The sequence below is a fragment of the Sceloporus occidentalis genome, unplaced genomic scaffold (genome assembly GCF_023333645.1).
Source record: "Sceloporus occidentalis isolate IW3139 unplaced genomic scaffold, rSceOcc1.0.p SCAF_286, whole genome shotgun sequence".
NCBI lineage: Eukaryota > Metazoa > Chordata > Lepidosauria > Squamata > Phrynosomatidae > Sceloporus > Sceloporus occidentalis.
Genome location: NW_028317266.1, coordinates 624,230 through 644,407, shown reverse-complemented (window position 1 = coordinate 644,407; position 20,178 = coordinate 624,230). Strand labels below are relative to the sequence as shown.

The 20,178-nt window shown below is 42.1% G+C and overlaps 1 protein-coding gene across 1 annotated transcript in view; it reads right to left on the bottom strand.

Annotated features, from left to right (window-relative positions):
- The window catches only part of LOC149275461 (protein kinase C and casein kinase substrate in neurons protein 1-like), a 74,290-nt gene that overhangs the window by 9,483 nt on the left and 44,629 nt on the right, over positions 1-20,178 (bottom strand). The window contains exons 4-7 of the mRNA XM_089504711.1: positions 12,482-12,657; positions 2,874-2,994; positions 2,639-2,763; positions 1,434-1,627 (exon numbers count right to left, since the gene is read on the bottom strand). Coding sequence (XP_089360837.1) covers positions 1,434-1,627; positions 2,639-2,763; positions 2,874-2,994; positions 12,482-12,657 — 616 coding nt within the window. The remainder of the gene's footprint in view (positions 1-1,433; positions 1,628-2,638; positions 2,764-2,873; positions 2,995-12,481; positions 12,658-20,178) is intronic.

The following is a 20,178-nucleotide window of genomic DNA, read 5'->3' as shown; positions in this document are numbered from 1 at the left end:
TAAAAAGAAAATTTTCCATTTATTTTAAATAATTTAACAAAAAGGATGTTTAAAACAAACGGCAGAATAAAAAAAACTTCGATAAAAATGCATTTCTTGTTTTTATTTCCCAACCTGCCCCCCCCACTTATGCACATTTGAACCCAGGCTTCCCACACTGCCTCCCAAACATACCACATGCCTCCCAGATATGCCACACTGCCTCCTAGATAGGCCACTCCGGCCTGTAAACACATGCCTTATACTCCCTGATATGCCACTCCATCCTCCCCTGATATGCCACACTGCTTCCCAGACATGCCACACTGCCCTCACCACATATGCCTTATATACCCTAAATGCCTTATACTCCCAGATATGCCTTATAGCCCCAGATATGTCACTCCGTCCTCCCCAGATATGCCTTATACCCCCAGATACGCCATAGTGCCCTCATAGATTCACAGACTCGTTCACAGCACACTGACACAATACTTATAAATAAATACAGGATTAATCTACACTGCCCCCAGGATTTAGATTCCCCGTAGTTTGCCCCCCTTTACCTCCAACGGCACCTTAAGTTAACTTTATTAAATTAAATTAAATTAACCCTCAGTCCTCAGCATTAAATTAACCCCAAAGACCCCATTAACCATAACTGCCCCTAAATTAACCCTAACGACCCCATCAACCATAACTGCCCCTAAATTAACCCTAACGACCCCATCAACCATAACTGCCCCTAAATTAACCCTAAACGCCTCATTAACCATAACTGCCCCTAAATTAACCCTAAACGCCTCATTAACCATAACTGACCCTAAATTAACCCTAAACACCCCATTAACCATAACTGACCCTAAATTAACCCCCACCTCCCCTAACTTTCAGCAGCCTAAATATTAATTTTATACTCAGATGAGTGTCTGAGCAGTGTTTACTGGGACTGGGAGAAAAAGGGGCGGGGCAAATCATCAGTGATTGCAGGGAGGGACTAGGAGAAGGAAAGGGGCTGGCCAATCATCAAAGTGACTGCAGGGAGGGGACTGTAAGTAGTAACTGCTGTGAGTCACACTGAATGAAATGGATTATAAAATGAGGGGTATTTCTCAGTGCATTTGATCTGGAAAAAACTCATTTTATAATCGATTCAACTAATTGATAATGAAATTCATTGGCAACGATTTTCATTATCGATTATCGATTTTATCGATTAGTTTTTTCAGCCCTACATTCTATGTTTCTAACATTTAAAAAACCAACACATCTGTTATAGTTTCCATTTAAGTATTTACAGTAAATAACTGATTATTAGCCACATGAGAAGTTGTGCTGAGTGTGTAACACATTTCTGGAACCTTTTTACACTAGCTAAGTTAAATTTCCTGAAAGGTATGGGGAACATGGCAGATAAGGTTTAAGTAGTACTCAGACAATTAGTACTCCTGTACCTGCTTTAAAGCTCAGTTCGTCTTGCTCTTGTCCTTCATAGTCATAGAGTGCTCGAACACGAACTCTTCCAGCAGACTCCTCCTCAAATGGGTTAGCTCCTCCATTTGAGTCAACAGCTGGATATGCGCTGCTTCCACCCTCATCATCGGACCAATCCGCAGTGTAGATCTGGGCTTTTTCGTAACTACTCACACTATTAGATATATAAAAATGTATAAAAGCACATGTTTAACGTTATATGCAACTTTCAGCTTTTAAACATGCATTCAAAGCACGATTGAGCAAGTAAATCTAGGTGCGCATGGGAGAGGCTTCTATAACACAGAGGCTTCTATCAATGACACTATAGATCTGTGATGAGTAAAATTTTTTGATTCACGTCCTGCCTAGTTATCATATGGGAAAAGTGCAGTCAAAATATCTAGACATGTCCAAATGGGACAAACATGATTCAGACAAATTTTTCGGTTCACCTGACCTTTTCAGGCAACAAATTTTGTTCTCTGCCTATTCTGATCCGCCTAAAATTTTGAGACATTTTTAATTCGGGAATGCAATTTGTTGCATGGTGCCCGCATTCACTCTCACTAATTCTCATTCACTCTCTCTCTCGCTCATGCTCTCTAAATGTTTCCTTACCTTCTCTGCCGACCACTTCCCCATCTTAATCTTCACCCTTCTCTTCAATCTATCTTCGTCAGCATCTCCACCGACATAACACAGCGGGAACATTTGCCAAAAGTGCCCCCAGTTCAAGTGAGGACAAAATTACATCCTCTCCCCGCCAGGTCATGTATACAGGGATATGGATGAAGATAGTAGACAGCAGATCGAAGGGAGAAGATGAAGATACGGAAGAAGAAGGTAAGGAAATATTTGGAGAGACTAACTGTGAATGAGAGAGACTGTGAGGAATGTGGGCCCACAGATGAAAATTCTGAGCTTTTTGCTTTGTCAAATTCGTTGAGGGTTTTGCCTCGTTTTCAGGGATTCAAAGTTACCATAATTCTTGAAATTTGCAATTCTAACGAATCAAATTCACGAGTCTAATACTTATCTTGCATGCTTCCTCATATTGTTAACTTTGCCATTATTCATCCTTCTTACTTCCAGTTTTTTTTTTGTTTTTTTTTCCATTTTACCCCCTCCATTTCATTCTGTGCCTTGCCAAAACAATTCCTTCTTTGTCCTACTGGTCTCTCACCTCCCTCGGTCTCCAGCTTGGGAGCTGGTGTCAGAGGTTGAAGTCACATTGGAAGATGTAGTTCCCTCTACCTTACGAGTTTTCTCTTTGCGAGTGACAGTGTGGGTAAGATCTGGATTCCATTCCTAGGTAACCAGAGAGGTAAAGTGTCAATTCTAAAAATTAGTAAAGAGCTTACTATAATGTCTTCCACTGCTGTTTCTGTTTTATTAATTTCCATTTTATTTCACCTCACCTCAAATTGTGGCCAGTTCATATGCATTCCAGGACCATGGGCAGCTCTGAACCAGCGGAGGTCTTCTTGCACATCAGAACTTTGGATGGTTTGCTCCAACTCCTTGTAAACTACCGCATAACTGTTGAGATATTACCAAATTTAATGATAACATGCCCACAGAGCCAAAGCAGCATTCACAACAAATCATTTTAGTTGGGTATAGGAAAAGTCCTTCTCAAATATACAGGACAACTGGCTCTAACCTGGGTTTAACAGATGCCTGGAAGAGGATATGCGTCTCTATTGTCTCAATGCACTGTGAAGAGGATGGTACGAGTGGCTGAAAAATCTCCATGGATCACAACTGGAGAATTGACGAAGTTAGATAAGTCTTTGGGTCAGAAAGCCTTCAACCCTACAATCTGATGTTACCTACATCACCACAAGTTGTTTGGAAGGGTTCCATAAAAGCCTCATCCAAAAATAAACTCAACTATCTTTGCCAGACACTACTAGAACTTCAAATGGGATCAGGTTCTACGGTTAGACAAAACCAAAATAAAGCTTTCTGGCAAAGGTGGTGATGATTAAATATGGTGGTGGCTCTTTAATGTTTAGGGGCTGTTTTTCTGCCAGAGGACCTGGAAATTTTTATAAGATACACGGCATCATGGCCTCTGCCGGAAAGCTTAAAATTGTCCGTGGTTTTAGCTTCTAGCAACACAATAATTCAAAACATACATCAAAATCAACACAAAATGGTTTACTGGTTTAAAGAGGAGAGTCCACCAGCGTCGACCTCTAAATTTTAATTATCTGAAGAGATTCTGTATGGAGGAATAGTTTCAGATCCCTTGCCATGTATTCTCTCACCTTATCAGCCATCAGCAGAAGATACCACAATGTATTGACTAAAAGGGTGCCAATAATTTATATTTAAAAATTTTTTTTTTATAAACCTGCATTGTGTTGAGATCTATGAAAGAAAAGTATTTTTTTAAGAAAAGATCAAAGAGTTAAACATGACAATTTTATTTACAGCCTTATTTGATCATATTTATGAAAGGTACTAATATTAGTGGAGGGCACTGTATTTCTTCATAAAAATGGTATTAATCCACAAGTGATATAATGTGTGATTCTTATAGTGGACAAGAAAGAATTGTTGACGCTTTAAGGACTGAAAACTACCTTTCTGTACTTGTGCTGAAACTTCAGCAGGGATGTTATCTCTGTTGCTGGTATTGCAATTGGATAAGTTAAAGGCCCACAAGGCCAATTACACAGTTTGGTCTTTACAATTAGGAACTGTGTCTCTCCTGAAGATTGTCAAGCCAGCCAGAAGTAATTTTAGCTGACATACGAGTTGGAAACGATTCAACATTTTGTACAGGTGTTCCTATTCCTGTCATTACATGCACATACTCAGGGTTGTTGCAACATCATAACATAATACATTAATAAAAATTTCAAGAATTATATTTACATTAACTAACCAAGGAATTTACACTATATGGACAAAAGTATTAGGGCACACATCTTAAATATTGAATTCAGGTGTTTCAATCAGATCCATTGTCACAGGTGTATAAAATCAAGCACCTAGAGATGCAGTCTGCATTTACAAATATTTGTTAAAAAAATGGGTTCTGAAGAGCTAAGTGAATTCAGGCATGGTACGTGGGATCATGTGATTTTCCAGCATGGCGCTGTATGATCACCCGGGGGGGTACCGGGAAACGCGAAAGTGATGAGGTGGGTGTAGAGCAATGAGATTGCGCCCGGGTGTTTTTTGTCAGTCCAACTAAGGCGTTCAAACTGGGATAGTGATGCCATTGTGCGGGGAAATTTGAGCACGGATAAAAAGGACCTTCGTAATACCCTGCTCTCTCCACCAGCGGAAAGAAGCTGGAGCCAGGCCCGCGGGGAAGTCCGGGTAACGAAATAGGAGTGAGATTGGAATGTGAATGAAGCCTCTCTTTCCTCTTAGTTGAAGCTAACCTAATGAGGGTACCGTGGATAACCGCCTTGTGCACCTGCCAGAGTGTCCCAACTGCCAAGTTAGGGGAGGAGTTGACAGTAAAGTACGCCTCCAGGGCTTCCGCCACAGACTCACTGATGACAGGGTCTGCATGTAAGGAGTCGTTCAGTTTCGATGTGTAGCCTGGGGGGTGAGGGGAGAGACCCGAAAATACACCCTCGACTATCCCGTGGTCAGACCAAGTGATTTCGTGAATAGTGGAAGAGAGTAAAGCCGGAAGCAAGTTCTGTGAGGTAAAGAGAAGGTGCCAAAAGAAAGTGATGAAAACCAGTGGGAAAAGGGATATTCAAGGAAAAACAGGAATTAATATAAATACTTCCCTTCTTACGTTGACCGGATACCCAGCTGCAACCCGTAAAAAACACTCTCCAGGTGTTTGAAAATTGCTAGAAAGACCACTAGGGGGCGCTCGAGTGTACCGGTAAAAAAATAAAAATAAAACAAGAAAAACAATAATAGTGTAGTCGTATTTGTGAACGATCAAATTATGTAGCTATTGTATGCACTCACAATGTGTGTGTATATATTCAAGCCTCATGTACATCAAATCCTTAGGGTGGCAGTATGGGTTATATATGAAGGAAGCAGAAACACACATAGGAACACAATGGTGTAGTATCAAGGAACTCTGGAACACGCCAGAGTAGATGTGCACTTACACTTAGTGTAGGAATGTATTGCCCATACAGTTCAGATCTTTCTCCTCTGTTTGCCTCCGGATGTCCAGGGTATTACCTAGCTTTCAGCCGGTGTGGAAGTGTATCCAATAGGTAAAATTGAACAGATCCCAAGAGATGATAATGTAAGATAAATTCTATTTATTCAGGGCTACAAGCCCAAAAAATACTATAAAAACAATAAAAGATCTGATAAAATGTGATAAAAAAAAAGCTCTAAAAGAATGTCCTCAACGCGTTTTGCCAGGTTTGTGGCTTCATCAGGAGTAGTAGCTGTGCCGGTACGCGGTCCTTTTAAATCATGCGAGACGCCATCTTTGTTCTTAGACGCCCGTGCGTCTTGACGTCCGTGCGTCTGACCTCGATGTGTGTGGAGTCCGTCCTCCTACGTATTAGTGGTCCGTGATGCGTGCGGCAGGTCTCCGAGGTAAGTGAAGAAATAGAAATGATTAGTAACGGATAACGGGTCTCTCGTTTAAAAATATAACGAGGATCTCAGGTCCGTATTGAATAAGTGAATGTGGCTAGAGATATGTGATTGCCGATATTCATTTGATGGGATGGGGCACGAAGAAGGCTATTATCGATTATCGTTTAAAAGAGAAATACAATTCCCTCTATTGTCCCGGATAGGTAAGTATAAAATGCAGAGAATGAATGAAGGTGATAATGTGTAATACTTTCTTTCGTAGGTAATCAAAGAAGAAGAAGAAGAAGGTAAAGAGAAGGTCTATGCAGGAGTAGCTGTCATGAGGATTGGAGTTGATGGAGTAGTCCCTATCCCTGGGGTGGAGCGCGGGCCAGATATCAAACAGGTTAATGTGTTTCATGAAGTGCTGTAGGGGTTTGTCAAACTTTGTGGTAGTCATTTTTTTGCACACACATTTTACTTCAGGCATGAATTTATATGTCCTGGTATATGTCACTGTCACAACTCCCCAATATGTGTTTTGTAACAGTTCCTGAGTACAGTAATACCACCCATACATGGCTTTGCCTGGTTAATTGGGGGCAAAAGGGCACAATTTGGGGCACACACATTTTTCAACTTGGAACCTTTACATTTGGTGATCCTGTGCCCATGCCCTATATGGTACATCTTTTACGTGTAGTGCCAGGAATGTCACTGTCACTCAGTGCTCAGTTTTTGTGCCGTGTAGACCCTTTTGCCCTTGCTGTATTATTTTCCTTGCTGACTCACCCTGTAACAGACCCCGGCTTTTCAATTACGTCTTCCTGACTCTCCATGTACCACACCCCGACTATACTTTTGTTTTTGCTGCCCTCCGTGTTCCTGACCCCGGCTCTCCTTGTCGACCCTGGCTTTTGTTGTACACCTGACTCCATCTACCTTGGTGTTTTGTGGGTTACGATTGCCTGCATTCCGGACTCCACCTATATTCACCTGGCACCTATATCCACTGCTGCTTCCTGTCATATTAAATGCCGGCACCGCGACCGAGCTAGAGCCCAATTGAATCAAAACATATGCTACTGCAAACATTTTTAATTTTTAGATGAAAAAGTTCCATTTTATTCAGTGGAACAAAACAGTGATCACATTATTCTTCACGATATTCTTGTAAGAAACTTTTATTTCTTTATTAATTCATGTGAACTTTTTTCATATTTAATAAAAGCTATGATTGAGAAATGTGTTTTTTATTTGCCAACCTGCCCCCCTAGTTATGCACATCTGCCCCCAGGCTTGCCACTCTGCCCCATGATATGCCTTTTAACCCCCTATATGCCACTCTGCCTACAGAAATGCCTTATACCCCTATATATAGGGGGTTAAAAGTCATATCATAGGACAGAGTTGCATATAGGGGGGTATAAGGCATTTCTGGAGGCAGAAATGAATCTTCACTGCCCCGCCAGGATTTAGATCCCCTTTTGTTTGCACCCCTTTACCTCTAACTGCACCTCAAGTTAACCGTATTAAATTAACTCTGTCTTCACCATTAAATTAACCCTAAACACCCCATCAACCATAACCCCCACATCCCCTAACAGCCCAAATATTAAGTTTTATACTTACGGCTGAGCAGTGTGGACGCTCTACGGAAAGGGGTGGGGCCAATCATCAGTGTGACTGCAGGGAGGGACTGGTAAATAGTAACTGCTGTGACATCGAATGGACCGGATTATAAAACGAGGGTTATTTTTCAGAGCATTCAACTAATCGACAATGAAATTCGTTGGCAACGATTTTCATTGATTATTATCGATTTTATCTATTAGTTGATCCAGCCCTAGTTGAGAAACGATGAGTCTGACATTAAAAACTAGACACCCTATGGTATATTTAACGCTTTCCATGCACTAATTTTACCACCAGCCTTTGTCAAAATTTGTGGTGGCATTTTTTGTGTCTTTTTACACACATTGAAGTTCAGGTATGAATATACAGCTCCTGGAATATGTCCCTGTCAAAAACACCACTGTGTTCAGCAGCGTCTGAGTACGATATCACCGATGCATGGGTTTGTCGAGTTCATTTTTTTTTTTTTATTTCAACATCTGGTCCGTCTGTGCCCATATCCTATTTTGGGACATCTTTGAACAAGGAAAATTCAATGTACCCCATCAAATGATACATTTATTTAAAACTACACACCCTATGGGCATTTGGACTGCCAGTATTTAAACTCTTTTCATGCAAGGATTTTTGTGAAGATATGGTGCTAATTTTAAAACAATTGTTGGAAATGGATGTTCCCCTAATAGCATACCTCCCAACATTTCAAAATGTGAAAGAGGGACACTTTTTTTTTTTTTTAATCTCACTGAACCAATACAAGCAATTGCACTTTAAAATGTTGCGCTTGCGTCGCAATTTAAAACTTGCTTCATTTTTTGTCAGCACAGTCATGCATATTAAAAATAATTTTATTGAATTCCAATAAGGCTCAGCCAGACATACTACTACCATGATGCTGGATGAACGTCATGGGAAGTGCAGCAACAGTAAAGCTGCAGATGCTAGCTAAAATTCCTATGATTCTCAGCCATGTGTCCACCATGCTGGCTGAGCATCATTGGAAGAGTAGTCCACAGCAGCAGAGATTTTTTTTTTTTTTTTTATTATGCCACTCTGCTTCCAGAAATGCCTTATACCCCCTATAGGCCACTCTGCCTCCAGAAATGCCTTATACCCCTATATGCCACTCTGGCATATAGGGGTTTAAAAGGCATATCATGGGACAGAGTAGCATATAGGGGGGGGTTATAAGGTATTTCTATTGGCAGAGTGGCATATAGGGGGTTAAAAGGCATTTCTTGAGGATGAGTGGCATAAAGGGGGTTAAAAGGCATATCATGGAGCACTCTGCCTCCAGAAAAGCCTTATGCCCCCCATTAACCCCGACTTACAACTGCTTCTGACTCCCTGGTGTCTGGTGGGGGCAGTAGGTGGAGGATGGCGTTCATGAAATTAAAGGGGCTAGAGTGCACGCCAGCCCTTTTAATTTCATTAGGCGCCGGAAGAGGCGGCTTTCAATCTTGCTCGCAGCAGCTCGGCGGCTGTGTGGAATGTTGGTCTGCCGGGCACCCTGCCCACGGACCTGCCGGCCCACCGGGGATTTTATTTTTCTTACACTTCGTGGCAATGGCCTTAACCGCCTTAATGGTTTTAACATTTTTGCTGTGCTCGTGTCTTGCTGTAAATTTCTCATTTCCCATTTACTTAACCACACAAGTTAGAAATTGTTTTTTATCAGGACAAGAAGGGCTTTCGTTTCATTATTTTGATTGTATCGTATCATTTACTATAAAAAAAGTATAAAATATGGTGAAAAAATGACTTTTACTTGAAAAATCTTTTATTCATCTATAAAAATGAATGAAAAAAAACCTGTTAAATAGATTCTACTATTTGTCTAGAAATAGTTTAGAAATTTAGTTTAGAGTTTAGAAATACCCAATGTCTTTTTTGTTGTTGTTTTTTTCTGCTTGTTATAGGGCAATGATTACAAGTAGTATTTTGCTATTTCAAAACCATTCTTTCCAAATCAGCTAATCCGTCCCCTATGTGCTATTTTGGGTATCTTTGAAGCCAGCCAATGCAATTTACCACATCAAACCATATATTTTTTAAGACTAGACACCGCAGGGTATTTAAAATGCTAGTATTTTAACTGTTTCCATGCACTTATTCTAACACCAGTCTTTGTCAAACTTTGTGGTATTCATTTTTTTGCACCCCCCCCCCCATTTCAATTCAGGTATGAGTTTACAGGTCCGGGTATATGTCTGTCACACAACACCCCAATATGTGTCCAGCATCTTCTGAGTACAGTGAATGACAAATGTGGGGCAAAAGGGCCACATTTGGGGAATGCGCATTTTTCAATGTTGAACTTTGACATTTCGTTATCCTGTGCCCATGCCCTTTTTGTTACATCTTTGAACCTGTCCAATTCAATGTGCCTTTGAAAACAAGACACATTTTTTAATTTACATTTTGATAAGAAAGATGGGTCCCATTGACTTGCATGGTTGAATGCAGTATCTGTATTCAACATACAAGGAGAGCCAGAGTTCTCAGGTCTGGAGAAAAACTTTTTTTCTTGCAGGTGGCAAAATCTCTCACAGTGGCGCTCTTCGGTGTGCCTCGGGGTGGGTGTTTCGGTGTCGCTGAATACCTTGCTATCGAGGATTTTTAGTGAAACTATTGAAGCTTAGGAGGCGATCACTGATTGAGGGGTTAATGTATGATTGATCAAGAGTTAATTAAGTTCATTGCATGATTCATTAAAAATAAATCAGCTTTATTAGGGGTATATATTTTATCATGTTTAATTGGATTTGATATAGTATTTTATGCTTGCTAACAAAATCACTTGGATCACGAACATTATCAACATAACTGAATCAACAAAGGATTAATTGCAGTCCACACAGTACATCACTGTATGCTGGATATACCCCTGTAAGAATCATTACATTGATAGATTATATCCCACTTGTCCTGATCGGGACTACATCATGTACTAGATGTTTTGAACTATGATCGTGATGATCTGTTTACCATCATTATTTAATTCATCCTATATCCCCACAAGTTTTGCGTGTCAGATTTTCGGTTAGGAAGTCCTAGCTGGCGAGCCGTACCCATATTGACTCTCCTCCCCTAGAATGTGATCTTCAGATTGCTAAATCCTATGTTGAATACACCTATAGAGAGATTGGTTTTGTAGGTGCCTGTAAATTTTCCTTAGTTTGGTTGAATACCAGCCCTCTTTTTTTCAGAGCAGATCAAATACAAACTAGTTTTTTCTTTTTAGAAGACCTGGAATCTCTCTCTCCCTCCCTCCCTCCCTCCCTCCAGGGACTGCAGGTATGGCCACCGCTTTGCAGAACCCCAGCTGGAGGCCAGTTTAAAGCGGCCCACATGCTTCCTAGATGCACATAGGGGAGAGACCGTGTCCTCTATCGAAGACCACAAAAAAAACCAAAAAAAAACAAAAAAAAAAAACACTTGGGGGGAGGTTTCCTTTGGCTCACATGGTTGAGCAGGAAAAAACATGGGGTCTAGGGGAGGGGTAATTTATTGGGGGGGTTTTTTCCAGCCCTACCTGAGCTGGGACGACAATTCTCTTTCAATATTACAGCCGTCAGGGATGGCAAGGAAAAGTAAATCAGATAGTATTGTTGAAATCTCATCTTTTCTCTTTCCCTTTTTTTTCTCCTCCTCTCTAACACCTTCCTCATTCTTTCTCCTTTCACCTCATCTCTTTTTCTATTTCTCCTCCTTGACTCATCTTTCCTCTTCATTATGTCTCCCATTTCTCCATATCACTTTCTTTCTCGTTATCTCTCTTTTTTCCTTATCCCTCCTCGTACACATCTCCCCCTTCTCTCTTCTCCCTAGCTCCTTATCTCTTTCTTAATTCCTGTGGTGGGATCTGTTCCTGTTTCAGTGCTCCATCACGTTGTGCGCGGCTTACGTGTTGAGGACTGGCATATGGCAACATCGCTCATGTCAGGCCTACCTATGCAGAAAGACTGTACCATGCACTGCTCGCTGGCTAGGTGACAGGAGTGGTAACCTATAAGTGGACTGAGCAGGGGGCAGGTAAACGGGCTGATACAGGGACTCCAGGATATGAGCTAGCAGACCACTGTTATTCTCGAACTGGCAAGTAAGCTGAATTTGCAGACCACTGGCGATTCGCAACTGGACAGGAGCTGGAACTGGCAAATGCGAGGTAGTCTGGTGGCAGAAGAGTGGACGCATGCAAACTGTGGGAATTCTGGAGCCAACAGAAGCAGGAGCTCCAACAGTGGGAGTGTAGACAGCAGCTGACAGCAGAGAATACCTGGGACTTGTAGCAAAAATGAATTAGCAGACAACAGGAACTTGCATACTGCAGCAGATCTTGAAATGGATCTTCGCAGCAGAAACTGTAGAAAGCTGCCCCCAGCGGTCGACAGGAGACACAACTACTAATGGAGCGGGATGTAGTACACGGGGACAACAGAGGCACCGGTGATACTCTTCTGCCCTATACCAGTGTAAGAACACAACAGTGGTCAGGAGTCAAGCCGAAGTCAGGAGCTGATAAAGGATCAACACGGGTCAGGCAAAAGAGTAGTCAGGGTCAAGAAGCACAGTTCAGGGTAGGCTGCAATCAGCGGTAGCCAGGAACCAAGCAGAATTCAATACCAAAGACTCAGAGAATAAACAAATCGCTAGTGAAGAACAGAGGCACTATCACCTATATTTTTTTTAACATTCCAAGCCCAGAACAGGATCAACCCTTGGCATCACAGCTGAAGACAGCCATTCCCTAACACTTCTAGGAATTGGGTTCAACTCCTTACCGAAGACAACACTGCCAGCTAAAATGCTGAACCTCAAAGGATCATTTCATAAACCTAAAATTCAAAAGAACCTTAACTACCTGTTGTTTTCCGCAAGATTGAGATGATGTTTGATGTCTAGAAGAACTTCCTTGAGAAAAAGCAGACGTTTCTCTTCCAGCTGTTGACACTGCTCAAATACCAGGTCCATACTTTCCATGTACTGCGGAGTGAATTTCTGCATCTCATCCAATACTTTTTCATAACGCTCTTGTGTCTGTAATGATATATTAACATGTCTACAAGTTAAATAAGGTAAATGAACAAATGATATTTGTAATGAAAATATGAACACCAAATTATATGTGTAAAGAAAACTATCCAAGTAGTGAGTGTTAATTAGCCACATTTAGGGTAACCACATTTTATTTCTGCCACTCAGTGACACAGTATAAAACAGATGGGATTACACACACACACACATCACATACATACACTGTGACAGGCCTCCCTTTTCCTTGGGATTTTTGTCAAGGATCTTGGCTGTAACCACAGTCTTCTAGGGTAAATGAAGTCCAGGACACATCCAGCTCAGCTTCAATGTTTATTTTAAAGGAATAAACAGCAGCAATTAAAAGTAGAATAACAGTCTTTGCTTTAGCACTTGCTTAGGACAAAACAGGTCACAAGTTACCATCAATATGGCTTTGCAGAGAGAAACCACCCCTCAGTTTATCAGCTCTCCTAACTGGCATAACAGTGGCTTCCTCCTCTGAAGACACATTGGGGTGTTTGACAGTGACATATACCAGAACCTGCATATCTATAACTAAAGTACAATTTGTGTGAAAAAAAAATAATAAAAATTACTATTACAAAGTTTGACAAAGTGTAGTTGTATAATTGGTGCATGGAAAGGGTTAAAATAACAGCATTTTAAATACCCTGGGGTGTCTAGTTTTTAAAAATATATGGTTTGAATGGGTTAAATTGAGTTAACCGGCTTCAAAGATGTTCCAAAGAGGAGATGGAGGCAGACTGACCAGATTTTTTAAAAAAGGTTTAGAAATCATAAAACGCTGCTTGTACTTATTGCCCTATAACTTACAAAAAACAGCAAAAAAACATAAAAAAACATTGGGCATTTCTAAACTCAGGACAAGTAGTAGAATCTATTTAGCTAGTTTTTTTACTTGCTTTTTTAGGCGAGTAAAAGATTTTTCAAATAAAAGTCATAAAATATGTTTTTTTTTCAATTTTTCACCATGTTTTTTTTTTTTTTTTTTATAGTAAATAAGATGATACGAAAGCCCATCTTGTCCTGAAAAAAACAATATATAACTTATGTGGGTACACTAAATGGGTGAGGAGAAAATTACAGCTGAACACAAGCACCACAAAAGTATTAAAACAGCCTCGGTCCCACAGGGTACAAAAAGAAAAAATGAGCCCGGTCCTTAAGGGGTTAAAGCAGGCTACTATTGACCAAGGCTGGTCTAATATACCTGCCATCTATCACTTTACCACACCTTTTGTCACAACACATTGTGAGCAGGGCCGGCCCAAGACAAAATGCCGCCTGGGGCGAAGTTTAAAATGCCGTCCCCCCCCCCCCAAATTATCTACCCTTCCTCTCCCTGCCACCCCCCCATTATCTACCCTTCCTCTTCTCCCCTGTACTTACCTTTCAGCAGTCCTGCGGTGAGTCTCCCTGCTCTCGTGACGTCATCTTCCGGCGCTCAACGTTACAAGCCGGCACCGAGCTAGAGGGCTCGCAAAGGAGAGAGAGAGGGGCGCCGAGTGGTTACTGACAACTTGGTAAGATAAAACCACTCGGCGCCCCTCTCTCTCTCTCTTCTCGGCCTTAAAAAAAAATAAATAAAAGGGGCCTGCCCCACTCGGCTCCATTGTCGGGCCGGCCCCGATTGTGAGGTTTTCACCCTGCCTGCCTGTATCCTGTCTGTTATACATTGCCTTGCCTACCTGCAGCCACTAGTGGCCACCCTTCCATCTCAGGAGCCGTAAAAAGTCCAAGTTGTGCAAAGGATGTGGCACGCCAGACCATGTATATAAGGACACACAGGACCTGAAGCAGCCTATCACTTTACCACACCTTTTGTCACATATCTTCCCCCCAGCTCAGACCTAAGGGGTTGAGCGACCATGGATATCAGAGCATGTACTCTGGAAAGGCCATCAGCATTTCCCTGTTTGAGGCCTGCCCTGTATTCCACTGTGAAATTAAAGGATTGCATACTCAAAAACCACCTGGTAATTCTGGAGTTTTTCTCTTTGTTTTGACACATCCAAGTCAAAGGTGCGTGATCTGTTATTAATCGGAATTTCCGACCTAGCAGGTAGTATTTAAGAGACTCTAATGCCTTTTTAATAGCGAGACACTCCTTTTCTACAATAGAGTAGTTTTTCTCTTGTGGGTTTAGTTTTTCACCCTGATATTCCTGGGAAAGGACAGCTCCTAAGCCCACATCAGAAGCATCCGTCTGAACTATGAAGCTTCTGGAGAAGTCCGGAGTTACTAAGACTGGTTGGGCACAGATAGCCTCCTTCAGTCTTTTAAAAGCTTTGTCTGCTTCAGGGCTCCATTTAACCATAACTGGGTACCTTGCCTTAGTGAGGTCAGTTAGAGGAGCAGCAATGGTAGCAAAATCTGGAATAAACCTCCTATAGTAACCAGTCAAACCCAAAAATGCCCTTGTTTTTTCGTAAGTGGCTGCGGCCATTTTTGTATGGCTTCCACTTTTGCAGTTTGTGGTTTAACCAATCCTCTCCCAATTGAATATCCTAAGTACTTAGCCTCTTCTAAGCCAATAGTACATTTGGAAGGATTGGCAGTTAAACCTGCCGAGCGGATAGAATCAAGCACTGCTTGAACTTTTGGAAGATGGGATTCCCAGTCTGTACTGTGGATGACAACATCATCCAAATAAGCAGCGGCATAGCGAGTATGGGGTTTAAGAATTCTGTCCATCATTCGTTGGAATGTGGCAGGTGCACCATGTAACCCAAATGGCAATACAGTATACTGAAACAGGCCACTAGGTGTTGAAAAGGCTGTTATTTCCTTGGCCCGGTCTGTGAGAGGGACTTGCCAGTAACCTTTTGTCAGGTCTAGAGTTGTCAAATAGCGTGCTTTACCCAGTCTTTCTATTAACTCATCAACTCTTGGCATTGGGTACGCGTCAAATTTTGAGATGCCATTCAACTTCCGATAGTCATTACAGAATCTCCATGTGCCATCAGGTTTTGGCACCAATACAATAGGACTGCTCCAGTCACTCTGAGATTCCTCAATGACTCCAACTTTTAGCATTTTTTCGACCTCTACGTTTATAGCCTCCCGCCGGGCCTCAGGTATTCTATAGGGTTTCAGATTAACCCTTTTCCTGGTTCCTTGACTATGTCATGTTTGATAACATTAGTCTTTCCTGGGACTACAGAGAAAACATCCTTATTTCTTCTGATAAAATCCCTGACCTCTTGCTTCTGATGTATAGCTAGTGTCTCGGCTATATTTACCTCAGGAGGTTCTGAAGGCTTTAAAGCCACCAAGACCTCTCTGTCTTTCCAAGGTTTCAGCAGATTTACATGATACAACTGCTCAGGCTTTCTTCTACCTGGCTGCCTAACTTTATAATTGACGTCACTCACTTTCTCGATTATCTCGTATGGTCCATGCCAAGTTGCCAGGAACTTATTCTCTACTGTAGGGACCAGCACCAACACCCTGTCTCCAGGCTGAAACACTCTGATTCGAGCATTACGATTATAACTGTTTTTCTGAGCCTGCTGAGCTTTCTGCATGTGTTCCCTGACAATAGGCAAAATAGTAGCCATTCTATCCTGCATTTGAGCTATGTGCTCAATTACACTCCGGTGGGGTGTGCTCTCCTGCTCCCAGGTCTCTTTAGCTATATCCAGCATTCCACGGGGATGCCTCCCATACAACAATTCAAAAGGAGAGAAGCCTGTGGAGGCCTACGAAACCTCCCTAATGGAGAACATTAGATATGGCAATAAACAATCCCAGTTTTTCCCGTCAGTGTCAATTACTTTACGTAACATACTCTTAAGGGTTTTATTAAATCTTTCTACTAAACCATCAGTCTGTGGGTGATATACAGAGGTCTTAAGGTGTTTAACCTGCAGGAGTCTGCATAGCTCTTTGGTGACCCTGGACATAAAAGGGGTCCCCTGGTCCGTCAGGATTTCCTTGGGGATACCCACTCTGCTAAACATCAGCATTAGCTCCTTTGCTATTGACTTTGCAGAGGAATTACGTAAGGATATGGCTTCAGGGTATCATGTTGCATAGTCCAGAACGACTAGTATATACTGATGCCCTCTAGCGGATTTTATCAGTGGCCCTACTAAGTCCATAGCGATCCTTTCAAAGGGTACATCTATGATAGGTAGGGGAACTAGCGGACTACGGAAAGCCTTGAACGGGGCCCTGTGCTGGCATTTAGGGCATGAAGAGCAATAGTTTGTTATAGCAGCAAGCACTCCAGGCCAGTAAAAACGTTTAGGGACTCTCTCTCTGGTTTTATCAACTCCAAGATGTCCTCCTAGTATGTGGCTGTGAGCCAACCTCAATACTATATTACAGACCCCCAATTAGTTCCTCTCCCAGGCCTATTATGTCTGGTTAACCCTCTGAGTCCTGGAGTATTGTCCCTGGTGTCCTGAGAATATAGCTGCAGTTCTTCACCCCCCCTTAAACCCAGAACAGTCTTACCAAGTCTTGCAGAATCCTTGACCTTAGAATTGCGGGGTTTATCTGGTGAAGCAGGGCTTAACAGTTCTCCTGCAGCCACATATCTTTCCACCAAGGCAATTAGCTGGTCTGCTGTGTGTGGATCACTCTGGCTGACCCATCGACGAAGGGCCGCTGGTAAACCACGCAAAAATTGATCCATCACTAGGATTTCCATAATGTGGCTAGCTGAATTAACTTCAGGTTGTAACCATTTCCGGGCCAGATGTATGACGTCAAACATTTGGGATCTTGCAGCTTTGTCCTGGGAAAATGCCCATGAGTGGAATCTTTGGGCACGTACCGCAGAGGTTAACCCTAGACGTGCCAGGATCTCAGCTTTCAATTTTCTGTAGTCGCTTGCTTCTGCAGGCTCTAGGTCATAGTACGCCTTCTGCAGCTCTCCGCTCAGGAACGGTGCCAGTACGCTTGCCCACTCGGTAGCCGGCCATTTCTCTCTCTCTGCTGTGCGTTCAAATGCCAGAAGGTAGGCTTCAACATCATCTGATGCAGTCATCTTTTGGAGGTAGTGGCTTGCCAGAATCATCTTTGGTCCTGGGGATCACACCTCAGGGTCCAAGTCCAGCTTTTCAGAAATAGCTTGGATCTCCTGCTGTAGCACACGGGTAGCATTTTGCTGCTCTTCCCGGGTTACTTTAAATGCCTCAACTTGTGCCACTGCAATCTGTTGCACTAGGGATTCAGTGCTTTCTATTTGTGCTTTGGCCAGGAGTTTAGCATTCTCTGCCTGGGTCAGTACCAATTGCTGCAGAACTGCACTGTTTTCTGTAGCTCTCCTGTTGCACAGTGGTGTATTGGATCAAAGCCTTGATAATATCCTCCATGCTGAGCTGTAACTGACTTCTACCCACAGACTTACGTGGATGCCCGCATTCTCCACCATATGTGACAGGCCTCCCTTTTCTTTGGGATTTTTGTCAAGGATCTTGGCTGTTACCACAGGGTAAATGAAGTCCAGGACACATCCAGCTCAGCTTCAATGTTTATTTTAAAGGAATAAACAGCAGCAATTATAAGTAGAATAACAGTCTTTGCTTTAGCACTTGCTTAGGACAAAACAGGTCACAAGTTACCATCAATATGGCTTTGCAGAGAGAAACCACCCCTCAGTTTATCAGCTCTCCTAACTGGCATAACAGTGGCTTCCTCCTCTGAATCAGGCTCAAACCCTTTAACCTTCTGCCTGCTAATTAATCAGCCACAGGTGAGCTGTTACTTAGTCCACACCTGTGGAGCTCCTGTCCAGAATGCAAGCTCTGGACTGGATCAAAACAGCAATTAGTGCTGTTGGAGCACTGGCCCACCCTGCTCTTCCAGATGCTCTGCCCCAGGGACCCTTACCATGTTTTGCAAACTGCCAGTAGTGCAGTTTGTAAACAAACAACATATTTCCCTGGGACATATTTTAACCCCTTCAATCCCAGGGGTTTTTGGTACCTCAAAGCCCAGAGCAATTTTGCCATTTTTGGGGTATGTCGGTTTAGCGATGATTCTCTGTTCCTGTGAATAGTGTACCCATGTAAACTATATATTGTTTTTTCAAGGAGAGATAGAGCTTTCGTTTGATACCATAGTTGGGTGATTAGCTGAAAATTTAGAATGAGAAATTTAGTAAAAACTAGCGAAGATTAGAAAAATAAACTAATTTTTTTTACATTTTCCCTCTGAATCCTCACAAAATTAGGTAAAGTGATGGAAAATCCCCTCCAAGTTTATCAATTCAGGTGTCCTGATTTCAGAAATACCTAATTTATATAGATTTTCCAGACTTTCCCAGCACCAGGGAGCGTTCTATTAGGTGTACAATTTTGTATAATTTTTATGCCTATGGCTTAACGGGTTTGGGGGTTGTGAACGAGGGTTATACTGGCTAGATGTTATGCTAGGGCAATGGGAAGTAAGGTTTTTTAATAATTTTTTTATTATCTTTTTTTATATATTTATTTTTAATTTTTATTTTATTTTAATTTTTTAAAATTTTTTTTTATTTTTTATATATTATTTTTACACAGTAGTGGTTAGAGGTCCTCCTAGGGACCTCCTGAACATGTCAGTGATGTCACAATGACATCACAGCCCACATTATACATTTTTTATGTATTATTTATATTAATATTTTAATGATTTATTTAATATTATTTTTAAATGAATAACGGGGTTTTTTTTTTCTGCTTTTCCCCTACAGGACGGGAGGGGGAGTGAGAGAGATGGTTTCTCACTCCCCTCCCCGCGATCCCCCTGCACCGATCACACTGTGATCTCTATGCAGGTCCTCACAGACCTGCATAGAGATCGCAGCGTCTCTGTGCCTCATCGGAGGGCAGGATATCCCCGCAGGGGATATCCTGTCCTCCGATGACCTTCCGGGTTACGTCAGCAGTGACGTAACCCGGAAGGGAATGCCCGATCGCGCGATTGCAACTGCGCTCGCGCGATCGGGCAGTTTACCGGTAACAGCTTACCGGCTTTCATGCCGGAAGCTGTTACGGGCGATCGGACAGCAGAAAGCCGGCAAAGCCGGCTTCTGCTGTCAGTGGGGAGTCCAGGTTGTCAAACGACAGCCTGGTCTCCCTTGCAGCGGCAGGGATGTGTCCCTGACGCTGCACGAAGGGCTGGACGTACCGGGACGTCCATAGGGGTTTCTTTGTGGGCGTTTTTTGGACGTCCCGGTACGTCTATAGGGGATTGAAGGGGTTAACCCCTTCGTGACAAAGGCTGATTTTACTTTTTGTACCCTTCGTGACAATGGCCTTTTTAACATTTCTGCGCTGCTCGTGTTTAGCTGTAATTTTCTTCTTTCCCGTTTACTGAACCCACACACATTAGATATTGTTTTTTTCAGGACAAGAAGGGCTTTCTTTAGATGACATTGTTTTGATTGTATCTTATTATTTACTACTAAAAAAAGTATAAAATATGGTGAAAAACTTAGAAAAAAATGACTGTTTCTAACTTTTAGTTGAAAAATCTTTTACTCATCTATAAAAGGTAATGAAAAAACCT